Source organism: Prunus dulcis, unplaced genomic scaffold (assembly GCF_902201215.1).
Source record: "Prunus dulcis unplaced genomic scaffold, ALMONDv2, whole genome shotgun sequence".
NCBI lineage: Eukaryota > Viridiplantae > Streptophyta > Magnoliopsida > Rosales > Rosaceae > Prunus > Prunus dulcis.
Window position 1 is genome coordinate 18,252 of NW_023010045.1, and position 25,634 is coordinate 43,885.

At 35.6% G+C, this 25,634-nt stretch overlaps 1 protein-coding gene across 1 annotated transcript; it reads right to left on the reverse strand.

Moving 5' to 3' along the window:
- Nucleotides 1-9,442: 9,442 nt before the first annotated feature.
- Nucleotides 9,443-12,209, reverse strand: LOC117612672 (transcription factor MYC2). Its single transcript, XM_034341339.1, has one exon. It carries the CDS (start codon nt 11,948-11,950, stop codon nt 9,887-9,889), a length of 2,064 nt encoding a protein of 687 aa, XP_034197230.1. The 5' UTR covers nt 11,951-12,209; the 3' UTR covers nt 9,443-9,886.
- Nucleotides 12,210-25,634: the final 13,425 nt, after the last annotated feature.

Sequence of the window (25,634 nt, forward strand, 5' to 3'; positions counted from 1 at the left end):
TAAATTATTAAGCTCTTAAGTTTTATTATTGTGTAAAAAGACAAAAAAGGTCATCCAACTTAATACTTAACCCTAGTACATTTATACACACCCCACCACTCTTCATGTTTGATGATGGTAACTTACATATCAATTTAAATGTCAACATTTCTCTATCAAAACCTCCTAGTTCATTCTCAAATTTTGTTTAAATAATAATAAAATAATACGGCTACACATTTGACAACAATGTTTTTATCTCTTTAAGTAATGTGAGATTGAGGTGAACTTAGAGTGGTGAGGCGCAAGACAACGGGGTGTGGGGTGTGAGGTTGATGGGTTTTATTTTATTTTATTTTTTCTGCTGAGTGTGTATTTGAGGGTGGTTTGGGAAGATAATGGGGTTTTCTTAGAAATTGTGAAATTTTGAATTAGAAGTTGGGGTGAACTTAGAGCATGGGGTGAACAAAGAGAACTGTAGGGTTTAAATAGAAAAACTCAAAATCATTACGGACAAAATGTTTAGTTAATGAAAGAAAAGACAAGCTTACATTGAACTGATGAAGCAGAGTGTCTGCCTTTCCGGCTTCTTCATCATGGTCATCATCACCGACCTCACTGCACTGATTCACATCACAAAATGTTAAAAGAAAAATTCACTCAATCTCTCAATCTCACAGAAACACAATCATGTTCTTAAACAAATAAGTCCATAAGTGGAAATCCAGAAAATCAAAGCCCTAAAATCCAAAAAGTAAAAACATTAAGTGAATGCAATAGAAAATGCAAAACATCTTATGAAAGCTCAAAAATTTATCACCCTCTCAACGAGATCTCAGATATTAGGGTGGGTGTTCTAGCCACATGGGGGTTTTGGGTGTTTCCAACTAAGAGAACGGCAGGAGGGACAACACAGGTAGAGGGCAACAACGAATAGGAAAATGAAACATATACCAAATGAGAGCAGTAAAAAAGGCTTTTGGACCTCTATTTTTGATAGGGAAAGGAAAGAGAGAGATGACGGCGGGAAGGGATATCGATGCAGAGAAACTGAGAGAGCAAGAGAAAGAGAGAGATAGAGAGAGAGAGAGAGAGAGAGAGAGAGAGAGAGAGAGAGAGAGAGAGGGAGTTTGAGGAAGGTATCGATTCTAACCAAAGAAAATATGAGAGGGTTTGAGAGGAGAATCTGTTTGAGAGGAGGATGGAGTCTGAAAAGAAGTGCGGGAGCGTGAAAAAATTGGAGGGTGTAGGCTTCCTTCCACTTTCGAAAGAAATTTAACAAGGGTGACACATACCACATTTGGATCATCCCAATTTATATTGGGGTGTATATTGCACCTCTTCTTTCTCATTTCGTACAGACTCTTCTCTCGATTCGGCTACTCCATCATTCTCAATTTTATGATTCTCCTCTCCAGTATCCTCAGTTTTATGACTCTTCTTTCCAGCATCTTCAATCTTATGGCTCTCCTCTCCAGCATCCTCAGTCTTCCTTGCGTCTGCATGACTAGTACACTTTTCCAAGCGCAAAACTCTCTCCTCTAGCTCACCCTTATCACGGTGCAACATTGCAACCTCATTCTTGAATTTTTGCCCAACAAAGTTTACCTCGTCAAGGTCCTTATATATCCGCGAGGTTACACTAGGTGCATCACATTCAGGAACATCTGATCCCCAACTCCAATATGGTTGGTTCATCTTCGATGCACTTGGTCGTAAAAGGTGCAGTATAATAGGCTGTCAAAAATATAGAGTTAACAGGTCATATACAATACTAAACAGCTTTCCTTATGAAACCAACATACTATTGAAATAAATTATTAACTACACACCTATTTACTTTGAAATATATAAGCGTTCAACTTTCTAAACTCAGGCACTTTATCTATGGATTCCCACAGGCAAATTTGAGGGACTAATGTAGGTTCCTCGATCCTCTTACAATATCTAGGGGGAATTCCTAATTCAGCAATTAATTCATACGCCCAAATCTACACCAAATAGATTATCAAAGTCAGTACTTAATTATGAACTTAAATTTTACAAACACCAATTTTGAACTAAATCATACATGGAAAGCATAGCCCAATCCCTTTATATTCCATGTAGGTTTGTTAATTCTTTTACACTTCCCATCCTCCATGTTTTCCTTCCCTTTTCTCATTGAACTCCGCACCACCTTTTTCCCTTTTTCTGTCATTTCCCCTTCCCATCATTGTCTTTATCACTCTCTTTCTTCCCGAGAGAAAACAACAGAGAATCTTGCAAATGCTCAAACGATATAGATCCCCCTGATGTTTGTTGAATTCATCCATTTTATGAACCAAATGTAAGTAGTCCTCGTCTATCTTTACATTTTGGGGTTTACCCATTATCACAAACTCCACAAAATACAGCAGTCTCAATTTGAACAAGTTCTCTCTTCCTCTTTCGGACTTTAGGAATGCATTTTCTAAGTCATGGAAAATAATGTGACTCTTGTTGGTAAAATGCTTTTTCATAAATCGATTAGGAGAATCCCCCACGGACGTTATGTAAGGCTCTGTTCCACATTTCAGACCACTTATCAAACGAAAGTCCTTTACAGTAAATTGAGCAACGTTGGACCCTATTGTATAACTAAGGCTCATCATGTCCTTCACACCAAGTCCTCTAACTTGCCGGAGTGCCAAAGCATGCACAATTTGACCATTAAATGCAATTTTATAGAGGCCCAACAGGTGCCCAAAATAGCTCTCTCTAAATCTTTTCTTATGTGAGTCACTGAAATGCTGCCTGTTAGTACCATTGTTCACCTTTTTTGTGTTTATTCCTGAGATGGAATGGCAAAGTTCCCCACTGCCTTGGAAACCAATGATTGGTCAACAAGTCAGCTTTCTTTGGTGTATAAGCGTGCCACTACTAGCAATAAAGATTCTAGCAGACTTCTTTAAAACCGATAACTTGCGCACCAAGTTACTGATTTCTAAACAAATGATTATGAATTTGGGTGGGGAATATCTCCCAAGTAAGTTCTTTTTCTTGCCTCAGACTGGTGAGGACTTCACAATTTATTCCATTATAAAATTGGTAATTCTAGCCAGAGTAATGAATAATAAAGTGGACTGTTTTTAGACAGAACTGCTCTTTTCAAAGCTACAAAGAAAGACATCAACTCTAGAAAAGCAAAAAGAAAGCTGGAACTCCATTCCTGTCTGGATAGAAGCTTCTGATCCGGGCTGGACCGGGTATGTCTGGGTTAGACTGGACTTTTAACAACTTCAACTGCTCAGCTTCAGCTGTAGGTCGATACCAAAGTTCAATTTTGGCAGAGCTTTAATCTACTCCTAGCTTTGGGAGGCTTTTGAGCGGGCAGAACTACAACTTTTTTGTTTGAAGGGACAGAAGTGGCCGTTCTTAAGAACCTAATGAGCTGGAAACTGCACTGTGAAATTTGTTGAGGTTTTCATATTTGAGAAAACTCAAACTCTGCTTGTCTTGGCTTTTACTGAACCAAATTCGTAACAAGAGGGATGTCGTTTTGAATAACTTATTTCTTTGAGTATGAACTTTGGGAATTCTGATCTAAAACTGTTTTTTTTCTTGTGGTTCAAGTGAGCTTTTGGTTGATTTTTTTCGTTGTTAGTTTGATTGATGAAAATTGAGTGTCTTATTCTGTTCACCCTCTCTAGCATTTATAAGGAAATGCTTTGGAGTAGGGTTTCATTCTTCTAACAATGGGCGACAAAGATTTCTCAAACGATCTTTTTATTTTTAAATTCAAAGAAAAAGAAAAGTTTTAATCAAGGCTCCTTCCTGCTTATCTCTTTTTAAAAGTATGACTTGTTTATCTTTTGGGAGAATCACCTTTTTGTTGGAGTAGAGGAAAATATCTCTAAATATTTTATACATAAAATATAAGGGTTTGATCTTCTGATGGCAGAGATTTTTAGAGAGGTCTTCTCCTAGTTTGCCTGCTTTTGATTAACACACTTTATCAAATTAGTTGAAAATGTTGACTTTTCAAATGTCAGAGAAAAGAGATTTCACATGGGTCTGTTTTTATTTTCACCTTTCTTTAATCATGCTGGGCCTGCTCTGTTTTTTTCTTTTCAAAGCCCAAGTTTTTGTTTTGCCACCTTTTAATAGATCCTGGGCTGGGTTCTTTTGGATTTCCTATTTATTTTGCAAAGCTCGAGTCTGGGCCCGTAGTGTTTGGGCGGAGTGTATAATCTTGGCCCAATTCAAGGGAACATTGGTGGCTGGTTTACAAATTGCTATGGGCTTTGTGACCTTGGGCTGGGTGTGCCAAATTAAGCCCAAACAACCACTTTGCAAAACCTAAAGGAAGGTGTCGTATAGTAGTGTAGCTCGGAAGTCCGAGTATCGTATCTATAGAGAGCGATGTATAGAAAATAACAGAGCTAAAAAAGAACAATTATGATTGAGAAACAGATTTATGCAAGATTTGATTTAAAGAAAATTCAATTGATTAAAACACTAAGGCATTGGGATTCCACTTTTAACATAAGCATGCAACTCTTAATAATTTGATCCACAAAATATTTTTCATTGTAGTTGTTCAAAATAATTAAAGCTCTTTTTAATTTCCTTTAGAAGTATTCTAAGCATAACTTGTACCATTGGCAACAAACTATCAAAAAATAATCTTCATTGAAATTCTATTAATCTTTAGTAATTATCTTCTCTTTTAAAAGCATGAAAGTTTTTACTACACAAAGGGAAAAACATGATTTAACCCATGAAATAGATTATCAAACATTCATCAATTAATTAAAAAGAATACTACAAATTCCATTTGAACAAAAACTACAAATTCATATTAAGGCTTAAGTTTGGATCAAACTAATAAAATTACACACTCATATTAAAAACTTTCCCCTTAGCCTTAGCTAGGGAGTTAGTTCCCCATAAAATAAAATATAACTAAAACAGAAATTTAGACCTATAAAGATGGAGGAAAGAGAGAAAGCTCAAGAGTTGTGGAGCTTGGTGTGTTTGTACAATGCCGTAGCTCCTCGTATTTATAGGAGAATGAGAGCAGCCCTCATGGACAATTCCAACTTCATTTGAATAAATTTATTCATCCACCTTGCCGCAAGCCAATCCAATTTCTTTTGTTTAAGCAATTTCATCTCTTTTATTGGAATACACATCAACATATGTAATCAATTCAATTGGCTTTTATGCTGTAACCATATTCTTCATTTTATAATTCTTCTTGGCTTGTGGAAGCTGCCTCAATTCTTCTGTAGTGTCGGCTGCCACAATTAATTGGATTGCTTCAATTGTCATCACTTGCAATGGATGGCTCTCCCCACTGTAAACATCAAAGTGCAATATTACAAACTAAAAAGTGGTGCAGAAAATTGTAAGCAATCATATTTATCTACTTAGGAAGGTTGAAGAAATTATAAATGCATATACACGTGTATAACCTTAAGATAAAATAAAGAGATTATCATTATTTATGTAAAAAGTATGTAAGCAAGTAAATAAGTGAAAACACATCTAATTAACTAAAATTGTAAGAAAATCAATTACTAACAAATATATTTAAGGAATAAACGTGATAATTTATGTGCTCATCACTGCCCAAAATTACACAGGCTTGTAGTCGCCACACACATATTATTCACCAGCGTAGAATAGACCTCTGACTCCATAAAACAAAGCTCAAACCCAGATTCCATTTTATACCTGCAACATTTTGCTTAAGAAAGAGAATTGATACCAACTCAAAATATTATGAACACACTAAGATACAGAAGTGATACCTACTCACAATATTATCAACATATTTTCATCACATTTACATAATTAATATCTACAAACACTATTTTCAACACATTAAGATACAAAATTGATACATAATTAAACTATTTTCCAAACATTAAGATGCAAAAATGATACATAATTTTCACCTGCACACTATTTCAACACATTAAGATATAGAACTGATACGTAACAACACTATTTTCAACACATTAAGATATAGAATTGATACTTACTACAAGATGCATTGATCCTTATGCATCCCAAATCATCTCATATTCACAATTAAGATCTTCAATTTTCTCTTCTGCGTTCTGCTTCTAATGGTACTTATTATTTGTTTTCCAAGCCCCATTAAATCACTAAAATGATGCCATACACTCACACCACTAGATGGGCAAAGTAGGATTACAATGAGGGTCAAATCAAACAGATAAAGGTTCCTGGAATTTTAAGAAAAGACAACCAACATGTAGAATGCCCAAAAAAAAAAATGGAAGAAGCAACAGCTGTGAATCTACACTTCAACAAATTACCACAAAGAATTGCAAAAAAAAAAAACCCTAATTTTGGAAAAATGAAAGAATATTTAAACCGCAGCAAAACTTTAAAAAAAGAGTTACTATGCTTCAACAAATTACTAAAAACTAGAAAACACAACACAAAAAAGCAACTGAAGCCAATTTCCAATTTATATTTTTGCAAACGCAACTACTACGGAGAAAGAGTACTCTTACCCAAAAAATCAAAGCCCTAAAATCCTAAACAAAATTTAAACATTAAGTGAATGCAATATAACATGCAAACCTTAATATGAAAGAGAGAGGGAATTCAAGAGAAACATACCGATTTAGACGTTCATATGAGAAAGACTAGATTAGGGAGGTTTTGCGACAACAGAAGAAGAAGTAAAAGAAAAAGAGTAGACCAGGGAGTTTCTGCGACAAGAGAAAAGGAATATACAAATTTATGTCTGGTATGTGAAATTTTGGATGTTATGATTAGGGTTCATTCATAAATTCATTGAGAAGAAAGGCACAACTGTCAGGAAGAACAAAGGCTAGTTTTTTTCCGAAACAGGCTCGACTTGACACATGGGCTAAGGAGAAATTGCAGCTTACCCGTTTGTACCGTAAGCTTGCTTTTTCTCCTAAACCGTTCATATGCATTTCAACGGCTGCGATTGATTTTCATATAAGGTTCTCACATAGATGTTCTCACCTGATCCGAGCGCCTGATATATTGTTATATGTGTTATCTTAGAATGTTGTTAGATAGATAGATATATGTTTTAGTTAAATTTAATTTTAGAGTTGAGTTATTTCCTAGGTATAGCTAGATAGCAACATTTCTGATCTGAAAGTCGAGAAACTATTGGTATGTATTCATATGAAACTGATTAGACAGAAACTTTCATTTTAGTTTCTTCCTCTTTGGGACGTATGCCTAAATTTTCAGCTTAAGAAGAACCTAAGCCTCAACTATCCCGATCACTAAATCATACAGCATTTCCCACCAAAACCGGGCTGTTCATTCACGTAGCTTGAACGAAATTCCATGAAATCATCCATTTTCCGGGACATAGAGATGAGGGTGATCAGAAGTTTGAACCAAAGCAAAGTTGTGTCTGGTAAAGTATAGTTTCCCTATTCATCGTTTGGAAATGTCATGCTAAATGTGATGAGAAACTTTTTTTTTACAAATCCAGATTAAAATATGAACCGGAACTTAAAGAGAATAAAACCCTACAATAACATAAGCAATAAAAAAAATTACTAATAAACTTTAACAAAACAACTAATTAAACACAAATAGTAATAATAGTATAGGTTTCTACACTTAACAAGTCCCTAGTGAATCTAATCCTTGATTTTAAATCCTCTTCACATCTTGCCACCTCAAGTTAAAGTCCTCATATGCAACCGTGAAAAATTGATTCGCCTAATCACACACTTTTTAAAAAATAGACATAGTCTCACAATCTATATAGTTTATTTGTGCTTTTTTATTAAGTATAAAGGTTTTTTTCACACTGTCTACAACTAGATCTTGTTCTAGTGGTATTCTTTTCACAATATTGGAATAGATTGCAAGTTCAAATTCCTATCCCGATTAATATAAACATAAATAAAAGAAGACATATGAAGGGGTTCAAACCCCAAAAGGGTTAATAGTTTTATTAGTCCCGGAGCTTAGACCCAATTTGCATTTGAGTCCCTCAATTTCCAAAATCATTCCCGTGGTATTTCAACTTTAGTTTCATTAGGACAAATGGTCCTGCCATCAATTTTGTTCACTTTTCTGTTAAATGCAAGGGCAAAATGGTATTTTTATATTAAATTTATTAAAATATGAAAAAAAAATTAAAATTAAACTCCCCCCTCCCCTCAAAAATCCCGATTTCTACTCCCCCAAACTTTTTTCTTTTTTTCTTTTTTGATTTTTTATTTGATTTTTTTATATTGTTATTTTCAAGATATGATTTTTCATTCATTTTTTTGGTTTTAATATAAAAATATCATTTTGCCACTGCATTTAACAGAAATTGAGGGACTCAAATGTAAATTGGGTCTAAATTCAGGGACTAATAAAATAATTAATCCAACCCCAAAATTAACCAGCTGATATTTCTTTAAAATTAAAAATAGGCTGATTGATTGATATAGACACCCACACCACAAGTTGAGCAAAAAGAATTAATTTCTAAACAATTTTTTATTTATTAAAAATGGTCTCTCATTAGGTAGTAAATCCCTTTATATTCGAGTCGCGCAATGCAAGGCCTGAAGGGTCACTTTCTGGGCCACACCAGAAGAACCCAACAGAACTGAATAGAACATGAACAACAAAAATAAACAGGCTCTTTTTGTACTCTCTCTCTCCTCCTCTTCTGAATTCTGATTCATTGCTTCTCCTACTCCAGAAATGAAAAACACATGTATCTACTGTGCTGTACCAAAATGCCTATACCCCACTGGCCCTGCTTCATGCATGTGATTATTATAAAGGTGGAGGAGGAAAAAAAAAAAATGATGAGATACTCAATGTTCTGGAAATTTACCACATATGAGCTGTTCTTCAAGCCCTTTTTAAACCCGCATTGAGGCAAAAAGCATTGGTTATATTAGGAGAAATGTGGATGCGAAGGTAAAAGAGAAACAATAAGAGAAAGTGAGAAACCAACTTCTTTTGGTGTCCTTTATGTTTACTGCTTGCTTCCATGATGCATAAATATTTGCTCCATTTACAGAATGGTAACTGCAAATGCAATTACTAAATATGGCAAAGAATTTCCGACTGTGCTGCATCCTTTTTTTATCCATTAGTGTCGGTGCATTTTCATCAACAAAAATTGACCCCAGGGCTTTCACGAAGTGTGCCCTTTTGGATTTTGGGGCATTTTTTAGATAACCTGTAGGAACATAAAAAGGCTTTTGCCATGCAGATATATTTCGAATCCGCTTCCTCTTAATTTAAATTAGTTTAAAGCGATAATTATTATCGCTTGTATAATAGCTAGAATTTCACCCTTCTGGTATATGCTGAATTCATCGCACTAAAACCACTTGCCACAAACAAATTCATGCACCTGAAATCTGCAAGCTCAAGTCTTTACCCCAAAAAAAAACCAAGCAAATTGATAAAAACTTGTGCATAGAAAAATTGAGGAAATCCAACAATAACTGGGGAAGATTAAAAGTTGAAGAAAGTTCAACTCGTTTGAATGCTGAATTCAGTAGTGGGCATAACAGATTACAAATGTTACATTCTGAAATACATACTTCTACATCACTAACCAGAACTCCCATGGGGTTCAAATTTATAACACTTATATATACAAAGAAGAAAGACAGAAAATTGACACCCAAAAACAGAACAAAAAAATATAGCTATTTTCACTGAAGGGGAGGGAGCCATGTAGTTTTGGACCTAAGAAAATTGTTTCAGCTCCTCAAACTCAATCTATACTAAAACAAAATGCTACCCAAGAAGACATGAGAAACGTGTGGAACCAGTATCTAACAGAGCTCGCTGCTTTGTCGGGAGCCTTAAAATGTCCCAGAAGCCCTGAACCACCATTGAAATCCAAAACAAACTCTCTGTTTCTCCTCTCCTCTGGTTCCCATTTTTCTTACCGGGAGTCGCCGATTTTCGATAAAAGAGCTAACCTGAGCTGATCCTGAGTGTAAATTCGGCTGCCCATTTTGACAGTGGCTTGTTGTATCATCAAATCATTGACTACAGAAATGCTGGCATGGTGTACATCCAAATCAAGCTCTTTGAGAGAAGCCATTAATCTGGCTGCAGGGTGGTTCTTCTTGCAACACTGAATTCGAATCATGGCGTCCCATCCGATTATCTTCACATCAATATCCAAGTCTATCAATTTACTACTAGCTTGGTGTTTAGACATTTTGAGGTCGTCTGACAGAGAACTCGAGTCTTTACAACCCAAGTCCTGGTTCATCGACTCCAATTGCTTCTGCAAGTCCTCCTTATCGCTCTCCGTTGTCTGCAGCTTCGCCTTCAGCTCGTTGATATACGATATGGCATCGCCCAGAAGCGATGCCTTGTCCATTTTCGACACGTTTGGTACCACCGCTCGCAGAGCATAGAATCTCTGGTTAAGCTTCTCTCTTCTTTGCCTCTCTGCTTCAACGTGGTTCAGGGGCTCTTCTCTCCCGTTGGCCGGTTTACGACCCCGTTTTCTCGGTCGTTTTTCGGGGTCCACAACCCGGCTACTATCAGTCTCCCGAACCACCGAGGCTTCAAGGTCGGAGTGGTCCGAATCGGCGGCGCCACCGCCGCCCGATTTCACGACACCACTGGACGGCAAAATCACCCCCGAGCTAAACGACAAGATCCCCTCGTCGTTGCTGCCGCGAGAGGTCGGCGACCTCTTCTTCTTGCTGTTATTATCCTCGGCGGCGGCAATTTGGGAGTGCCCCGAAAACAATTTTCCATTGGCGCTGTAAGAGCTCCTCTTGCTCTCACCGAAACTCAAAATCTCCCCCGATTCAGGCTTCAACGAATGGGAATTGGAATTGGAGTTCTTCACGCTGCTCCCGTCGTAACCATAATCGGAAAAATTGAGCTCCCTGGTGAAGAAGCTTTGCGTCTGCTGCTGTACTTGCTGCTGCTGCTGCGATTGTTGTAATTGAATCGCGCTCGGGTTCTCCGATAAGCTACTGGAACTCGGCTGGTGGCTTTCAAACTGAATTGGCTTCGAGACGGGCTGTGTGCTGGTGCTGGTGGGTGCCGAAGTAACGGGAGCCATGTTCACCGGGTCCTTGACTTCGATGGTGGTGGACGACGGATCGTTAATCCAGAGCGACGACGGGTCATTTTCTCCCTGATCGGCACCGCCGCCGCCCATAGGCCACGAACCCACTTCCAAATTGTTGAAATTGAACAAAACCCGGACTTTGTTTGTCAGATCCGAGCTCTGGTAGATGAGCTCCGTCGAGCCCAGCTCAACCACCCCATTTGCCGTCGGAACGCAAACCATAGTCTGCAGCCCAAACAACTGGCCCTGTCTCGCCCGCTCGCACGGGGACGCAGCCAGCCGGTCTCCAGCAACCCAGACCGGGGTCGAGTGAAAGAAGGCCTGACCCGGAAGCCCGCCGCCGGGGACGAACGACTGAGTCATCGAGACCAGGAAGAACCACTCGGTATCGGTCACCTCCTGATCCACTACTGCGTCGTCTGCTGACGTGTCGGCGCCGGAAATCAAGGAGTTGAGCTCGCGGAGGACTTTTTTCCTGTACTCCTGGTCGGCGGCGGACGTCGTCGTTTTGGCCTTAGCCTTGCCTTTGTCTCTCTCGTCCTTGTAAAACCCTTCACCCCACCCGAGAACGGTGCCGCCGGAGTAGTCGTACGAGGACTGCCAGAAGATGGCGTAAGTCCAGCTCTCACGAGCGCCTTCGATGAGGGCCTGGAGGCGCTGCATGAGGGTCTCCTGGTTGAAGGGCGTGATGGACGGCTGAGATGGCGCGACAGCAGCCGCCTTCGGGTAGTCTGAAGTGGAGGCTGACGACTGAGGCTGGGCTTGGGGGTGAGCGGGTTGAGGCGTGGGCTGGGCCGATGGCGCCGCCCAAAACGACGTCAGATCGGATGAGCTCATAAAGGCCTCCATCAGCGACGCGTTGTCGTCCGTCCAAAGATTCATCGTCGGCGGTATCCGATAGTCCGTCATGTGAGCGATACCGTCTTAGTGACGTAAGAGTAGGTGTGGACGATAAAGAGAGGATAGGGTGCGGAGAGAAAACGAGAAGGTAGAGAGAGATAATTTTGATTTGGGGAGTTTTGAATTTGTGTTTGGGGATTTATTTGGAGAGCATTTGAGCTGAATTTTGGTTGGGGAGGAAAGTGGGTGGAGGGTGGAGGAGAGAGTGAGCGGACAAAAAGTTTACTAGCGCAAGCCGAGTAAAAAGGAAGGGGGAGTTTCGGGGAAAATCGGGTTGGCCGATTTAATCGCCAGCGTAGATCATCCAAAAGCCGGCGTACGTACATCTATATAAAGCTTGGACGTGCGTCACGTGCGTTACAAGTGTCGCAGCTGGAAACTCTTTGACTTTTGACCATTCGGAAATGGGCTTTGGAGTTTGGACTTCCGACACTGCAAGTTGCAGCACTAACAGCATAATCACGTGCGGAGGCGTGGCTTATTTATTACAAAAATATAAGTTTAAATGGAAAATAATAATAACAATAGAAATGTGGGTGTTTCCAAGATCTTTATTTCACATGAGTAATGGAGTAAAAGTTTGACTGCATAATCTTTTGACTGGAATAAAAGGTTGAATTTATTTTTCTACTGGAATAAAAGGCTGAATCTATTCGGAAGTTTTTTTTTTTTTTTTTTTTAAAGAATTAGCGGTAGGCACATTGCATTGGGGAGGGGGCACTTATTCTGGAATAAAAGGCTGAATTTATTCAGAAACTTATAACGGCATAATCTTTTGTATTGAATTAATTACTTCAAACACCAGATTATTAATAATTAGATATTTATATGAACAATTAAAATTATTAGTCGACTTCTTATTCAAGTAATGCTGCACATAAATGATATAATTAGTATAATTTTTTAGGCTTAATTCATTCTGAAACATTGGTCAAATACTATTTTACTCTTGTTTAGTTCATAAAAAAAGAGATTTGGAAATATAAAATTAATTATTTTCTCATATATTTTTCTAAAGATATTACTTATAAATTGTGACTTAAGCAATGAGCTGTCGCAATGATGACATTTCCAATACGAAGATTAGTAAACAACAGTTGAGAAGGACAAAGAGATGCAAAAACTGTTCTAAAATACGAAGCAAAGCATCCATTGTTCGGGAGTTTAATCATCACCTTTCTACAGTTAGCTTCCACGAAGTAGCCGTAGCCGCCTCTCGGCAGCAGCAGTGAAAATCCAAATCCTCGGCGCACGCCATCGAACTAATCGGCAATCCATCTGAAGCTCCTGTTTTCCTCTCAGGTTAATTACTTTGAATCGAGTAGCGGACAACGACTCAACGACTCAACGACGGAATATAAAACATAAAAGACAAAAAGGGTGGGGACGCGTTGGCTTCACAGATCGAATCCTGGCCCTTGATCTGGTCGCCCCCCATTCGTCCTTTCCCCCGTTTTCAAAATTCCCACACCAGATAATCATTAATTTATTACAATTTGCTCGCGTATAATAATACACGGTTTAAATATTTAAAAACACGTTTTGCTTGATGCGTGTCGTAAAAGCACGTTTCCCTTCTTTTTTTTCTTTTTTTTCTTTTTTATTTTTGTTTTGTTAGGCACGTGTTACATTCCTCCTTCCCATGTGAAAAATCCTCCCCATCTTTTAAAAAAAAGAAATACTTATCTTATCCTTTGTTTTTTTTTCGTTAAAACCCATGAACCTTATCGTCACGAACGCCAACATTTTCAACGGGTCCACTGAGAATCCACTACGACGTCGTTCTCTTCCCATTGCAATACAGGCTAATCTGTTTTAATCTCTCAAATTTATTTGTTCTTTTGTCGTCTAATTTTTTAATCCATTATTTTTTTTTTCCCCTTTTTGTTTCTTCTGCTAAGAGATTGTTTTGTTTTTTTGTTAAGGAATCTTTTTCTTTTTCTTTTCTTTTTGCATTACCTGATGACTAGTGATGATATGATTTCGTTGTTACGATAAAGTTAAAAATTACATTCAAAATTAAGAGATAAGAATAAAAATCTTAATTAAAAATTTGAAACACCAAATAATGAGAAGGAAGAAACACAATTAAAGAGCCAAAACAATAACCTCGTTTCAGCTTCAACCCAACACATCTTCAAGACCCTATTGAGCGACATCACCAACCACGATGACGATGCCCCTATCATCTTCTTTGAAAGCTACCAGTCCATGAGGAATCCGACCCCTATCTAGCAACCATCCCCAGTTGCACCCCTTCCTCGGCCCATACCCTTAAGCACCATCTCCAGCCACACCCCTTCCTTCAATCCAGAGTCACCACCACCACCACCCTTTTCAGAAAAACCCCTCCTTCCTCTATAAAAAATTATTTCATATTTCATTTGGGGGTAAAAGAAAATTCAAGGGAATAATCAAGCCATCAATGAGCCAAAGAAAATTCAAGTAAGAATTCTCATTCTTTGTGTTAGCAGACTAGTATGAATATGACCAAGCCAAAGTGATTTTTCGGGTAACGATTTTGGCACTATCAGCTTAACTTTTGCGTTCCAAACTAAATATTTTGTCATTTTTTTACGTACACATACTAAACTTAGAGCATAAAAATCGTTATCTTTTTTTTGAGGTCCTAGTTTCTAAGTTTATTTATAATCAGTTATTATTATTTTCTACTATGTCAACTTTCTTTTCGGTACATTAAAGATATTGAACCTTTACAATCTCCAATCCATGTAAAGATTTTTAATGCTCTATGACCAAAATCGCTTTCACCAATTTAAAAATAAAAATAGAAATAGAAATGTTCATGCACATAATGGGATGTCAGTTTTTCAGGGTCCCGTGAGGATAAGAGAGGGAAATAAGGAGGACGAAAAAGTCGCAGGAAATAAACGTGAAAACAATTTAAGCAAGTGGGGAAAGCTGTAGGGTTTGCTTTGCTCAGCCTTAAACAAGCCAATCGTGTCTTGCTCTTACTATTTTATTTTATTTTATTTTGATTATTTGTGGACGGCAGATTCGTTCATGCCTATAATAATTGTCGTCACATTTGTCACGCCTACTTTCATGTCATCTGCCTCGTTCTATAGCAGCCGTGTATATCGTACACGACAACGATGATGTACACAACTTCGTACAATGTACATTAAAAAATTAAAATAGGTCCAACTTACATTTCGGGTCCTTAGAATTTGCTTTATTTTTCACTTGAAGACCTATATATAGTTTCAATTTTGATAATTAGAGAGTTTTAGTTTACTTAAATTTACAACTAGAAGTAAGTACGATGTTTGTTTTGCTGCAAAAGGGGGTTTAGTGAAGGATATTCGTTGTCTTTTCAACTCAGTGTCGTCTTGTTCTGTTCATCATGTTTCTCGGACTGGTAATGGAGTTGCCGATCATATTGCACGTTATGGTCTTAGTTAGGAGGATCTTGCTTTTTGGTTTGATGTGCCACCAATGGCGGATTTTTTTACAGGATATAAAAGTATAAAATATAAACAAATACCAAATCAAACACATTGTTTAACTACTTAAGATTCGAGTTGAGAAAGTTCCTCAGGAATTGAAGTATTAACATTATATGCAGAAGGTGTATGTGTATCCTTGTTATCGTTACCCTTTTTTTTGAAGAATAGTTTTTCCTCTCTTTGTTGGTCTATTATCATCATGTGACATGATATCCCAACAAGAAATACTAGACACCAAAAATCATATATACTAATTAATAATTTAAGTTGCAAAAATAAAACATATATAACAATCCCCAAAAATTTTCACCCAAACCCTAAATCATAAAAACTTAACAACAACAATTCAAATTGGAAATTGAATAAATAAATAAAAAGAAAAACTTATCAAGATTGGCGAACCCATTAAAGATAGGTTGGTGCAATTTTTTAGAGGGGGAGAGCTATTTATTCTAGGCTTTGAAGGTTCAAATATGGTGTTTTGGGTGGCTAGAAGAAAAATTCTGATGTTTGCGTCTAATCAAATTTATATAGGTTATGGATTGCATGTTTACTATTTCCTATATGCTTCAAGAGTGGGCTTATTTCTACGTAGAGACCTAAGCTTATTTTAAATAGGGGGCTAGACTATTATTTACTTTACCTATATTTAGCTTAAACAACTAAAACTACATACACACACAAATCTAGAGCCCACTCTTAACTCAAGTATAGATCCGCCCTTATGCCACCCCTCTAATTATGGGACCTACCGGAAAAATACCCAAGCTAGAAGAATCAACTTAGTCATTTTCTCTTAATTTAATTTATAATAATCTCTATTTACGTTTCTCAAAATATTGCACCACTTGTTGGCAAGAGCCTACTACTAGGATGATGTTGTTTATAAATCTGAAGTAAACTTGCACGACTATAAAATGATAATGCAAATGCTCTCTTATTTATTATTATTATTATTATTATTTTATTTTTTGAGGATCTTTCCTATACTAAACTCACATACAAGGGCAGAACCATGTACCATGTCCCTCTCTCTCCTTCCACTACACACCCCCTCCCAATATTTTTACCCCTTGTATTAATATATACTAGTTTCTCTGCACTCACTTCCGCGCCTGCGAGAAGTACTTTTAAAAATTAAAAAAAAAATTTATTTTATAATTAAAAAAGATAATGGGTGGTGTGTTCCATAAAAAATTGGATATATTATCTTATTTTTCTTTTAATTTTAAAATTTTAATATAAAAATGTGCGAATTTACCATATTATCCTCATTTAATTAATAATTTTAATTCTTAATGTTTGTATAAACCAAAGGCATTTTCTGGTATTTTGAATGTTTCACCATTTTCTGGCTTTTGCTTTATATATGTAGATTATATATGATATATAATATTATAATATATTAAATTATTTTTGGGATATTTACTCTAAAATAATTAATATATTATGTTATTTTTGTCTACAAATTAACCATAAAAGTTATTAATCACTCTTCTACTTTCCCTTAAAACTTCTAGGTTGGGTTATGATATTTGCACTAAAAACTCCTAATTCTTTTTTCTCTTTCTTTTCCTCTTTTGTTTAACTTTAGCTTTGTGAATTTTTTCCTTCCCTTTTTATATGTCTAAGTAGGGTACCGTAATATTGGGATTTATGAACTTTTTTTGTACTTCTTCTCTCTGTTGGAATATAAATTATTAACTTTTGAACCCTTTTTTTTTTTTTTTTGAGAGAATAGCGATAGGATTTTATTTATAGGAAAAGCGTAACCAGCACAAAACCGGGAAATGTCTTCGGGGATTAGGCGAGTTTCTCTACACATACGGGCTCGATCGTCGGTCTAACTGAATAGCCTTACCCGCTCAACTACAAGCAGGAGCAGGAACCTACCCACTGGTAGAGTACCCCCCCTTCCCCCTAGGATCATTCCCGTCAAAAACTACTTGTTACAATCTTCAAATAAAACATCAATTAGGAAATCTGGAGGTTCCTCGAACCAAGAGATGGGTGTTCCATGGTGTAAAGCAAAGCGAGCAGTGCAGTGAGCAGCCTCATTTGCAGTCCGGCGGGCATGGGCAAAACCTTCTCCAGTGATCTGTAACAACAAAAACTTAGAGTCCTCTAAGATAGGGCCAATAAAGGATCTGTCCAAAGATGAGCTTCCAAATGCCGTAACAATTTGGAAAGAATCACTCTCAAAACAAATATTAGTTAAACCCCTTTCAACCGCCAAAACCACACCTTCTCGTGCTGCCAAGGCCTCACTTTGTAAAGCTGAAAAAACATTATCAAACTTCCAAGCCCTTCCTGCAATGAAGGCCCCAGCTGAATCGAGAATCACCACTCCAACCCCACCTGATTTGGTGCTGGCATTCCATGATAGTGTAGACGATGAGATTAATATTCAACAATGTTAAAATATGAAATTCAGGACAATTATGATTGTAATGAATTAATAAATTATTAATCAATATGAAATGATATTATGATGTGGGCTAAACCGAGTAGTTAGTATCGCATTAACTTATTAACCGGTTAGCGCTTGAGCTCTCCTATTTGAATTACTTTTTAAAATTTTGTGAAGGGCCCCCTCTAATGTGAAATCCTAGCTCCACCACTACTCACACACAAGATAGGGCTCAAATCTAGGACCTTTCTTAGGAAAACAATTGCTCCAAACCACTACACTAGTGGGTCTTTTACATTACTATTGTTATTATTATTTTGCTGTCAAACGCATGACAAAATTCAATAAAGACAAATGACAACACGTTTACATAATAATAATTTCACACTGGTTATATAAAAATATAAGAATCTCTAAGAAAACTATAATTATAAGTTATAATAAATTGGAAGCAAACGCTTAAAGTAAATATATATATATATATATATAAGAATTTTAATCCCAACATTATGAATGCAATCTCAAAATTTCTATAAAAATAAATAAAAGAACAATTGGGCTTGGGCCCCATTTCACCAAATAATATGAAAGAATACTTGTATAATAAAATATCTAATTTTATGCAAGTATTCTTTCATCTTCATTTTAACTTTTTTCTTAATTTATTTGCTAACTTTATACTTCAGATTTCTAGCAAAAAAGTGTATGAACTATTTAAATCGGTGAAATTAGGTTTATTTGAGTGGTGTGGTTTGGTTTGGTTTATTTGAAAAAAAAATTGAATCAAACGACCTATATTAATTTCATTAATTTTTTCTACTTGATATTTTATTATTGGTTATCACCATTTATTATTATGCTTTATCACACACATTAACTTTTAATATAATTTGATTATTAGTTTGTTATTTATATGAATTTTTTTTTTTTTGGAAGACCTTTCCTATTGAAATGGGTGATAGCATATTAAACTCACACACACAATACGAATGCTAGGACTTGAATCCAAGACCTAGCCCGATGAAATAAATACTCTAACCCACTACACTAGTGAGTCCTTTGCTTATTTATATGAATGTTGAATGTAGCATCAAGAGAAGAAACAAATTTTATTTTTCAAAATTGTATTTTATTGATTTATGTGGAAATTTGAAGAATAAAGTTTGTTAATTACTTTAAAAAGTTTGCCTTCCAACGAACTCTTCATAGTTCTTTATCTTCTCCCAATGCATAACAATATGTTTAATTTTTTTAATATAGAAAGCTAAGTTGAAGAGTTAGAAAGTGGTGAACAAAAATTTGTAGATTGAGAAGGTGGTCATTGATTTGAACTTCTATCGAAACTTTTTTTTGCCTAGGTGACTCACCAAATCAATTATTCAAATGAAGATTTATTATTATATTTAATATAAAGGCCTAAATTATAAAAAAAAAATTATACATGAAATAAATTTTAGAAACACATCCAAAATTCATTTACAACATAACAAAGAGGCTTCGAACTTCTCATAAATTACAAAATTGTTATTGATTACTTAAAACAAGTCCAACCTCAAAACCTCATTAAAAAAATATAAAATCAAAACACTCAATAGGGCATCAAAGTAATTTAATAATTAAAATTAAATTCAATAGAGTCATCTGTCATTTTTTGAGGTTTTTTTTGGGGTTGTTTATAGAAATTAAATGGTGTAGGATTTATATATATCATTAGTGCTAAGAATTTAGTATATAACTAAATATCTATTATTTAAAAGCCTTTGAAAAGACTGTTGTAGATGCTCATGTCAGCAATTTAGAAATTAGAATGGTGATTGCAATGTTGGCTTTATATTAGGTTGATACTTCGGCTTCCTATATTTATGAATTATGGGCTTTCGCTTCATAATATTATAAGTAAGAAATATATCGATAGAGGCGTTGTCCGTGCTTGTAGGGTTAATTAGAATGAGATTTACAAGAACAAGGTCCTTATTATTGGTTAGAAGAAGACCCTATGTTGCTAATGAATTGTATTCTTGATGACCTTATTGTAACCAATGATTCCGGTTAATGAAATTTAATTATTTTCGATCAAATTAAAAATGAAAAAAAATCAATGTCTTCGTTGTTTTTTGGGCCAGCCCTATGTATTCGTTTTAGCTTTCAATAATAAAATTGTTGTATTTCATTTCACATGACTATGTTACATTTGAAAAGTAAGCCAATGCAAGTTACGGAAAATATAATCCTAAAAAGATTGATATGATGACTTTATACGGTAATTGAGCTTAATCACGAAGAAAATAAAAAAAAAAAAGAAAAAAAAAAGAGAGTTAGCATGCTGCTTTGTTTTGGATTACAAAACAAAAAATTCAAGTTGTAAGTAAGTAAGTAGCATGCTGCTTTGGTCGTGTATTTTGTGAAGCTCACTTTGCAGCTCACTTTCTTGCTGATTTGGTCATAAGTTACCATGATGCATGCATGCATGAAGTTATGGGACTATGATAAGTAGGGTGGTGGTTGCAGTCATGGTCTTAGAACAGATTTCAAGCCTTTATATTTAGAGGTTATGCATTTAGTCGTATTTTCGCAACATCTAACCTATTTGAATAATCTAACGGTTTAAGACATGACACATCAATAAATTTTTATAAAATTTAAAACAAAATTTAATAACTTCAAAAAATAGAAAACTGAATTTAAAATTAAAAATTGAGATTTAAAAAATTGAAAAATCCAGAGTGAAAATTTCTAGAAAGTGGACTTCCCCGCCCCACCCCATCCCCGCCAGGACCATCATTAACCACCCTAACACCACCTAAGTCGCCATACCAAATGTCTCTCTATCTCACTCTCTCACCATCCCTTCCCACCCCAACGCTTTCAAAATTGTGCCATTTTTCACCCAAATTATATTGTGGAGGATATGCTTCTGCATAAACAAAGTTGGACGAAAATCATGAGTTCAATTAATGGTTTCTCAAGCCCATTTGCATATATAGATATGAAGGAAAATTCAAGCAATTTCACCACATCATTGGCTGTGATGATATGTAAAATGTTTTGTTGACTGACTTCCTCCTACCCGATTCCTCACAGCCCCCCTACCCTTTCCTTCACGTTTTGCCGGAAGGCAATGGGTTTTAGTATTTATTATTTTTACTTTAACAATTAAACAAGTGTTAATTTTAAACAGTTTTTAATTTAAAACATCTATATATACAAAGCAAAAGGCAGAGAATGGTAAAACATTCAAAATACTAGAAAATGTCTTTGGTTAATGCAAACATGAAGAATTGAAATATATATATATATATATATATAAAGCGCAAAGAATAATGCTACTCTTACCACATTTTGTATACCACATTCTCATACCACCTTATATGACAGATGAGGTGGACAACCACATCAATTAAATTAATTTAACATTTTCTTTTCTTTTATGATTTATTGACACTTTTTAATTGATGTGGTTGTTCACTTCATCTGCCACATAAGGTGGTATGAGAATGTGATATACAAATGTAGTAAGTGTAGTATTACTCGTAAAGCAAAAGGCAGAGAATGGTGAAACATTCAAAATACCATAAAATGCCCTTAGTTAATCCAAGCATTAAGAATTAAAATTATTAATTAAATGATGATAATATGGTAAATTCACACGCGTGCGGAGAGGCTAGTTATTAATTAAATGAGGTTAATATAGTAAATTCATACTTTTTCATATTTAAAAAAATTAAAATTAAAAGAAAAATCAGATAATAAATCCTATTTTTATGGAATACAACTACCCATTATTTTTTTTAATTCTAAATAAATTTTAATTTTTTTCAAAAAAAGCCTCTCGCAGGCGCAGAAGTGCGTGCAGAGAGGCTACTATTATATAATGTTAAACATTTATGTTGATGATGTCATGTTTTAAACCGTTAGATTATTTGAATGGACTAGATGTTGCAAAATGCATATAAATGCACAACCTTTAAACATAGAGGCTCGAAATCCGTTTTCAAACAACTCAATTTAACTTATCTTAGTAATTGCACACAAGTTTAGGGTTAGTGTAGTGATTTGGAGTAATTACTTCCCTAGGTAAGGTCTTGGGTTCGAGTCCTAGCATTTGTGTAGTGTGTGTGAGTTTAGTACACTATCGCTCATCTCAATAAGAAAGGTCCTTCAAAAAAATTATCTAACCCCAAAACTCACTATAAACTCTATAAATGCCCACCTATTTTTCAAATAAAATTATATTTATGGAATTTTAATTTTTTGGGTCAAATTGTTCAAAAAATTAAATTATGAAGTTATTTAAAAAGATTAAATAAAGAAAAATTAGACTTAAATTATTTAATAAAATTGGCGGACTTAAAATTTGAGTATGCAGGGTTGGGGAAAAAAACGATTTAAGTTTGGGCAAAACTCACATAATTACTTCTTGAAGGGGGGGAATTTGAGTTTAGAACTAAATGTGTTAGAGAATGCCTAATGGAGAGAGTAGCCAAATTCCTTATAAACTCAAGTTAGATCCCTTAATTTATCAATGTGCAACAAACATTCTTAACAAGTTTTTTTTTTTTTTTGTTGAGAAATTCTATGATTGCATTCATAATTCAGCCAAAAAAGCCACTAACCACAAAAGGCCAATACAAACTAGCCACAAAAGGGCCATTACAATAACGGAGCGGTCTAATATCAAAATTAAGAAAATCAGGTATGTCTCCACTAACGATCAGGCAAGATCGAAGAAACTCTGGCATAGGCATCCCAACTAAGATTGCAAACTTAGAATAATAAAAAGAGATAAAGCTTGAAAAAACCAAGCCATAACAATACAAATAAAACTCTCACCAAGGAGAGATGAAAAGCTCTCACAAAGGAGAGATGAAAAACTCTCACAAAAGGAGAGGTGAAAACTACACAGGTGAAGATCCGACGTTGAGCCGCAGCCTCCTTTAATGATTGGATGAAAATCATAACAAAATTAAGACAAATAGTGACAACCCTTTGTCTCTGAAAATGAGGGAAGAGGTGAAAGGAGGAAGAGAGGAAGAGAAGAGGGGAGAGGGGGCAAGAACAATGGCTTCCTCCCCCTTCGAAGTGAAAAAGGCTCTACGAGTGTTTTTTGGGAGAAAGGGGCTAGAGTTTTTGTGTTAAAAATGCTATCAAAAGAACCTTACCGAATCTGTGGACTCTTAACAAGTTTCTATAGCATAAAATCACGTAATTTATAATATAGAAATTAAGGTGTACATAACCAGTAATATGTAAGTTTTTCTCAGCACAAACCACGTGTTTGGATCCCCCAACGCTCAGGTGAAATAAACTAAAACAAAGACCCTGCGTATAAAACTGTACCATCAAACCAAACCGGGAATGCCTACGGCGTCGTAGCCCCAAACTTACGAGCACGTGGGCTGCGCGCAAGAGCGAGTGGAGAGAGACCCGAGGGCCCCATAACTGATTTTAGAGGGGTGAAAGCATAGTGCGTGGAGTACTGAGCAGCACCAATCAGGTTTTTATTTTTAGGTGTGGGTCGTGTTTTTTTGTTTTTTGTTTTTTTTTTTTGGGTCTGAGTGTGGGTCTTGTTGTGTCGTATCTCTTGAAATTCAAGGAAGCACGTGATTCATTCATATCACGTCACGCGGTTTTCAACCTTTTGCACATTTTGCCACTCATCCGACATGTCGTTTAGCAGTACTTGCTTTATTCTTTAAGTGGGGGCATGCATTGTTAATGGGACATTAACAGTGATTGATTGCTTTCATTAGTTTAGTGGGTAGGGTGGTTGGACAGGTGGCATTGTCTAACTTAGTGCATATATATATATATATATATATATATATTTTTTTTTTTTTCTGTTTACCTAGGTTTTATTTTAGTGGTTTTAAAAAGGTTTTCCATAAGATTAGACTTTATTTTAGTGTTAGTGTTTTTTTTTTTTTTTTTGGTATAATGAGTAATTATTTTTCTTTTGCAGATATGACATTATAATTATTCCATTCCATCAAAGAAAAAAGAGTTGTCAAAATAGACCCGTCCAAGCAAAAAAAAAAAGGAACAAAATCTTATCCATATGATACCAAATGTTTTATTTTTGTTGTTGGCAAAGTTTGGGAGCATTTTTACTCACCGCTTTAACTAGATGTGTACTATCACAATCCTTCTAAACACTTGACACGTGTTCATAGACATAATCACGATTTTACAAATACAAAGGAAAGAGTTAACTATGGTTATGTCTATGGACACGTGTCAAGTATTGAGAAGGATTGTGAGGATACACCTTGAGTTAAAATTGTGGGCAAAAATATTTTCCAAAATTTGAGGGAGAAGGAGATGTGTCTTGGAGTTGAAACCACTAATTTGCATGTAAATACTTTTACTACTGAATTATGGACACGTTGACATATGATACCAAATGCTTTGATTCAGGACCCATCACTTGTAATTTTGCCGTAAAGGGTGGATTTTTTAAAAAGATATAAGAAATAATAAAAATATGAATTCTTCATAATTCTTAAATCATTTTCCGACCTAATAGTGGTGAAAATTTAACCTTATTCGAATTTAATTAACTCCACATTAAGCATTAGGGTTCATCATTATTTGAGACCACTAATATATAAAAAAATGAATAACTTAGCTTTGGCAACTTGAACAACTTTTTTCAATTTTTAAATGATATTGTATATATTCTTATTGAAGTGTAAGGTTCTTATGGTTTTGTTAGCGTAATCTCTGTTCACATGGGTAGATGTGAAAAAGCTTAACCAATTGAGATCCTTTTGACTAAAAAAAAAGTTTATAAATAAGAAGATGATGATTCAGGTTCATTATTTATTTTAAAAAAAAGGGACCGATAAATGCTCGCAAATCCAGTAGTTGAGTACATTTACTTAAACCCTAAGCTCCCATTTGACCTTTCTTGTACTGTACCAATGAAAAAAGAAAAGAAATACTAGGGAATTAAGTAGGCTGTAGAGCAACTAATGTTTTATTCCCTTTCAATGATTTCACTGACTAGACCTTAATTCATTAGATCCAATGCATGTCTAAAATATAATGGACCCCATAAATCAGAGGGGAAGATTTGAGGCATATTATTGCGGAAAGAAATTCTTTGAGGAGATGTATATAGCTCATGAAAAGTTATTTGGGTTCATAGTTTCTTTTTGAACTTTTTTACTTTGGAGAATCGAGAAAATCTGTTCTTTTTGTTCAGAAGAAAAATCTAATCTAATCTTATGTAGTTTTTCATTGAGTTTGATATGCTTGAGATGGACTTCATTTCTGTGGTCCAGATTTTAACAGGCCCCTTTGCCTCTCCCACGACAAATACTGAGGAACCAGAGCCTCTTTTGGCTGGGCCCTTCATTGCTTCACCCATTATAATACATATTTTTAAGGATCATGCTTCTTTAACTAGTTGTGTTAGGGTTACACATTTGAGTTTAAGCATAGCGATTTTGTAGGATGCTATAAAAAGGCTTTGAATGTCAACGGGGTATAGTCTAGTAGAAAAGAATTTTGACTTGTCGACTATTGATCTCATATTTGAATTTTCATGATACTTTGGTAGTGTGTGTGAGAGAAATTCTCTCCCCTTTCCTAACTTCGAAAAGAAAAAGTTTTGAATTTTGAACATATATAAAGGTGGGTTGAGTTCAATTATGCAAATGTTGGTCCAGGCCAATGATTATTATAGCTTAGGCAAACCAACATCTCTTCTGTACCCTTCTCCATTTTTAGCCGCAAAACTAATATAAATGGCAAATCAGGAACATCAACCATGAATGAATCAAAATACTTTTGAAATCTAAAAGTGGTGACG

Coding starts and splice junctions, on each gene's coding strand:
- LOC117612672 (XM_034341339.1), bottom strand. CDS start 11,950: ATGACGGACTATCGGATACCGCCGACGATGAATCTTTGGACGGACGAC.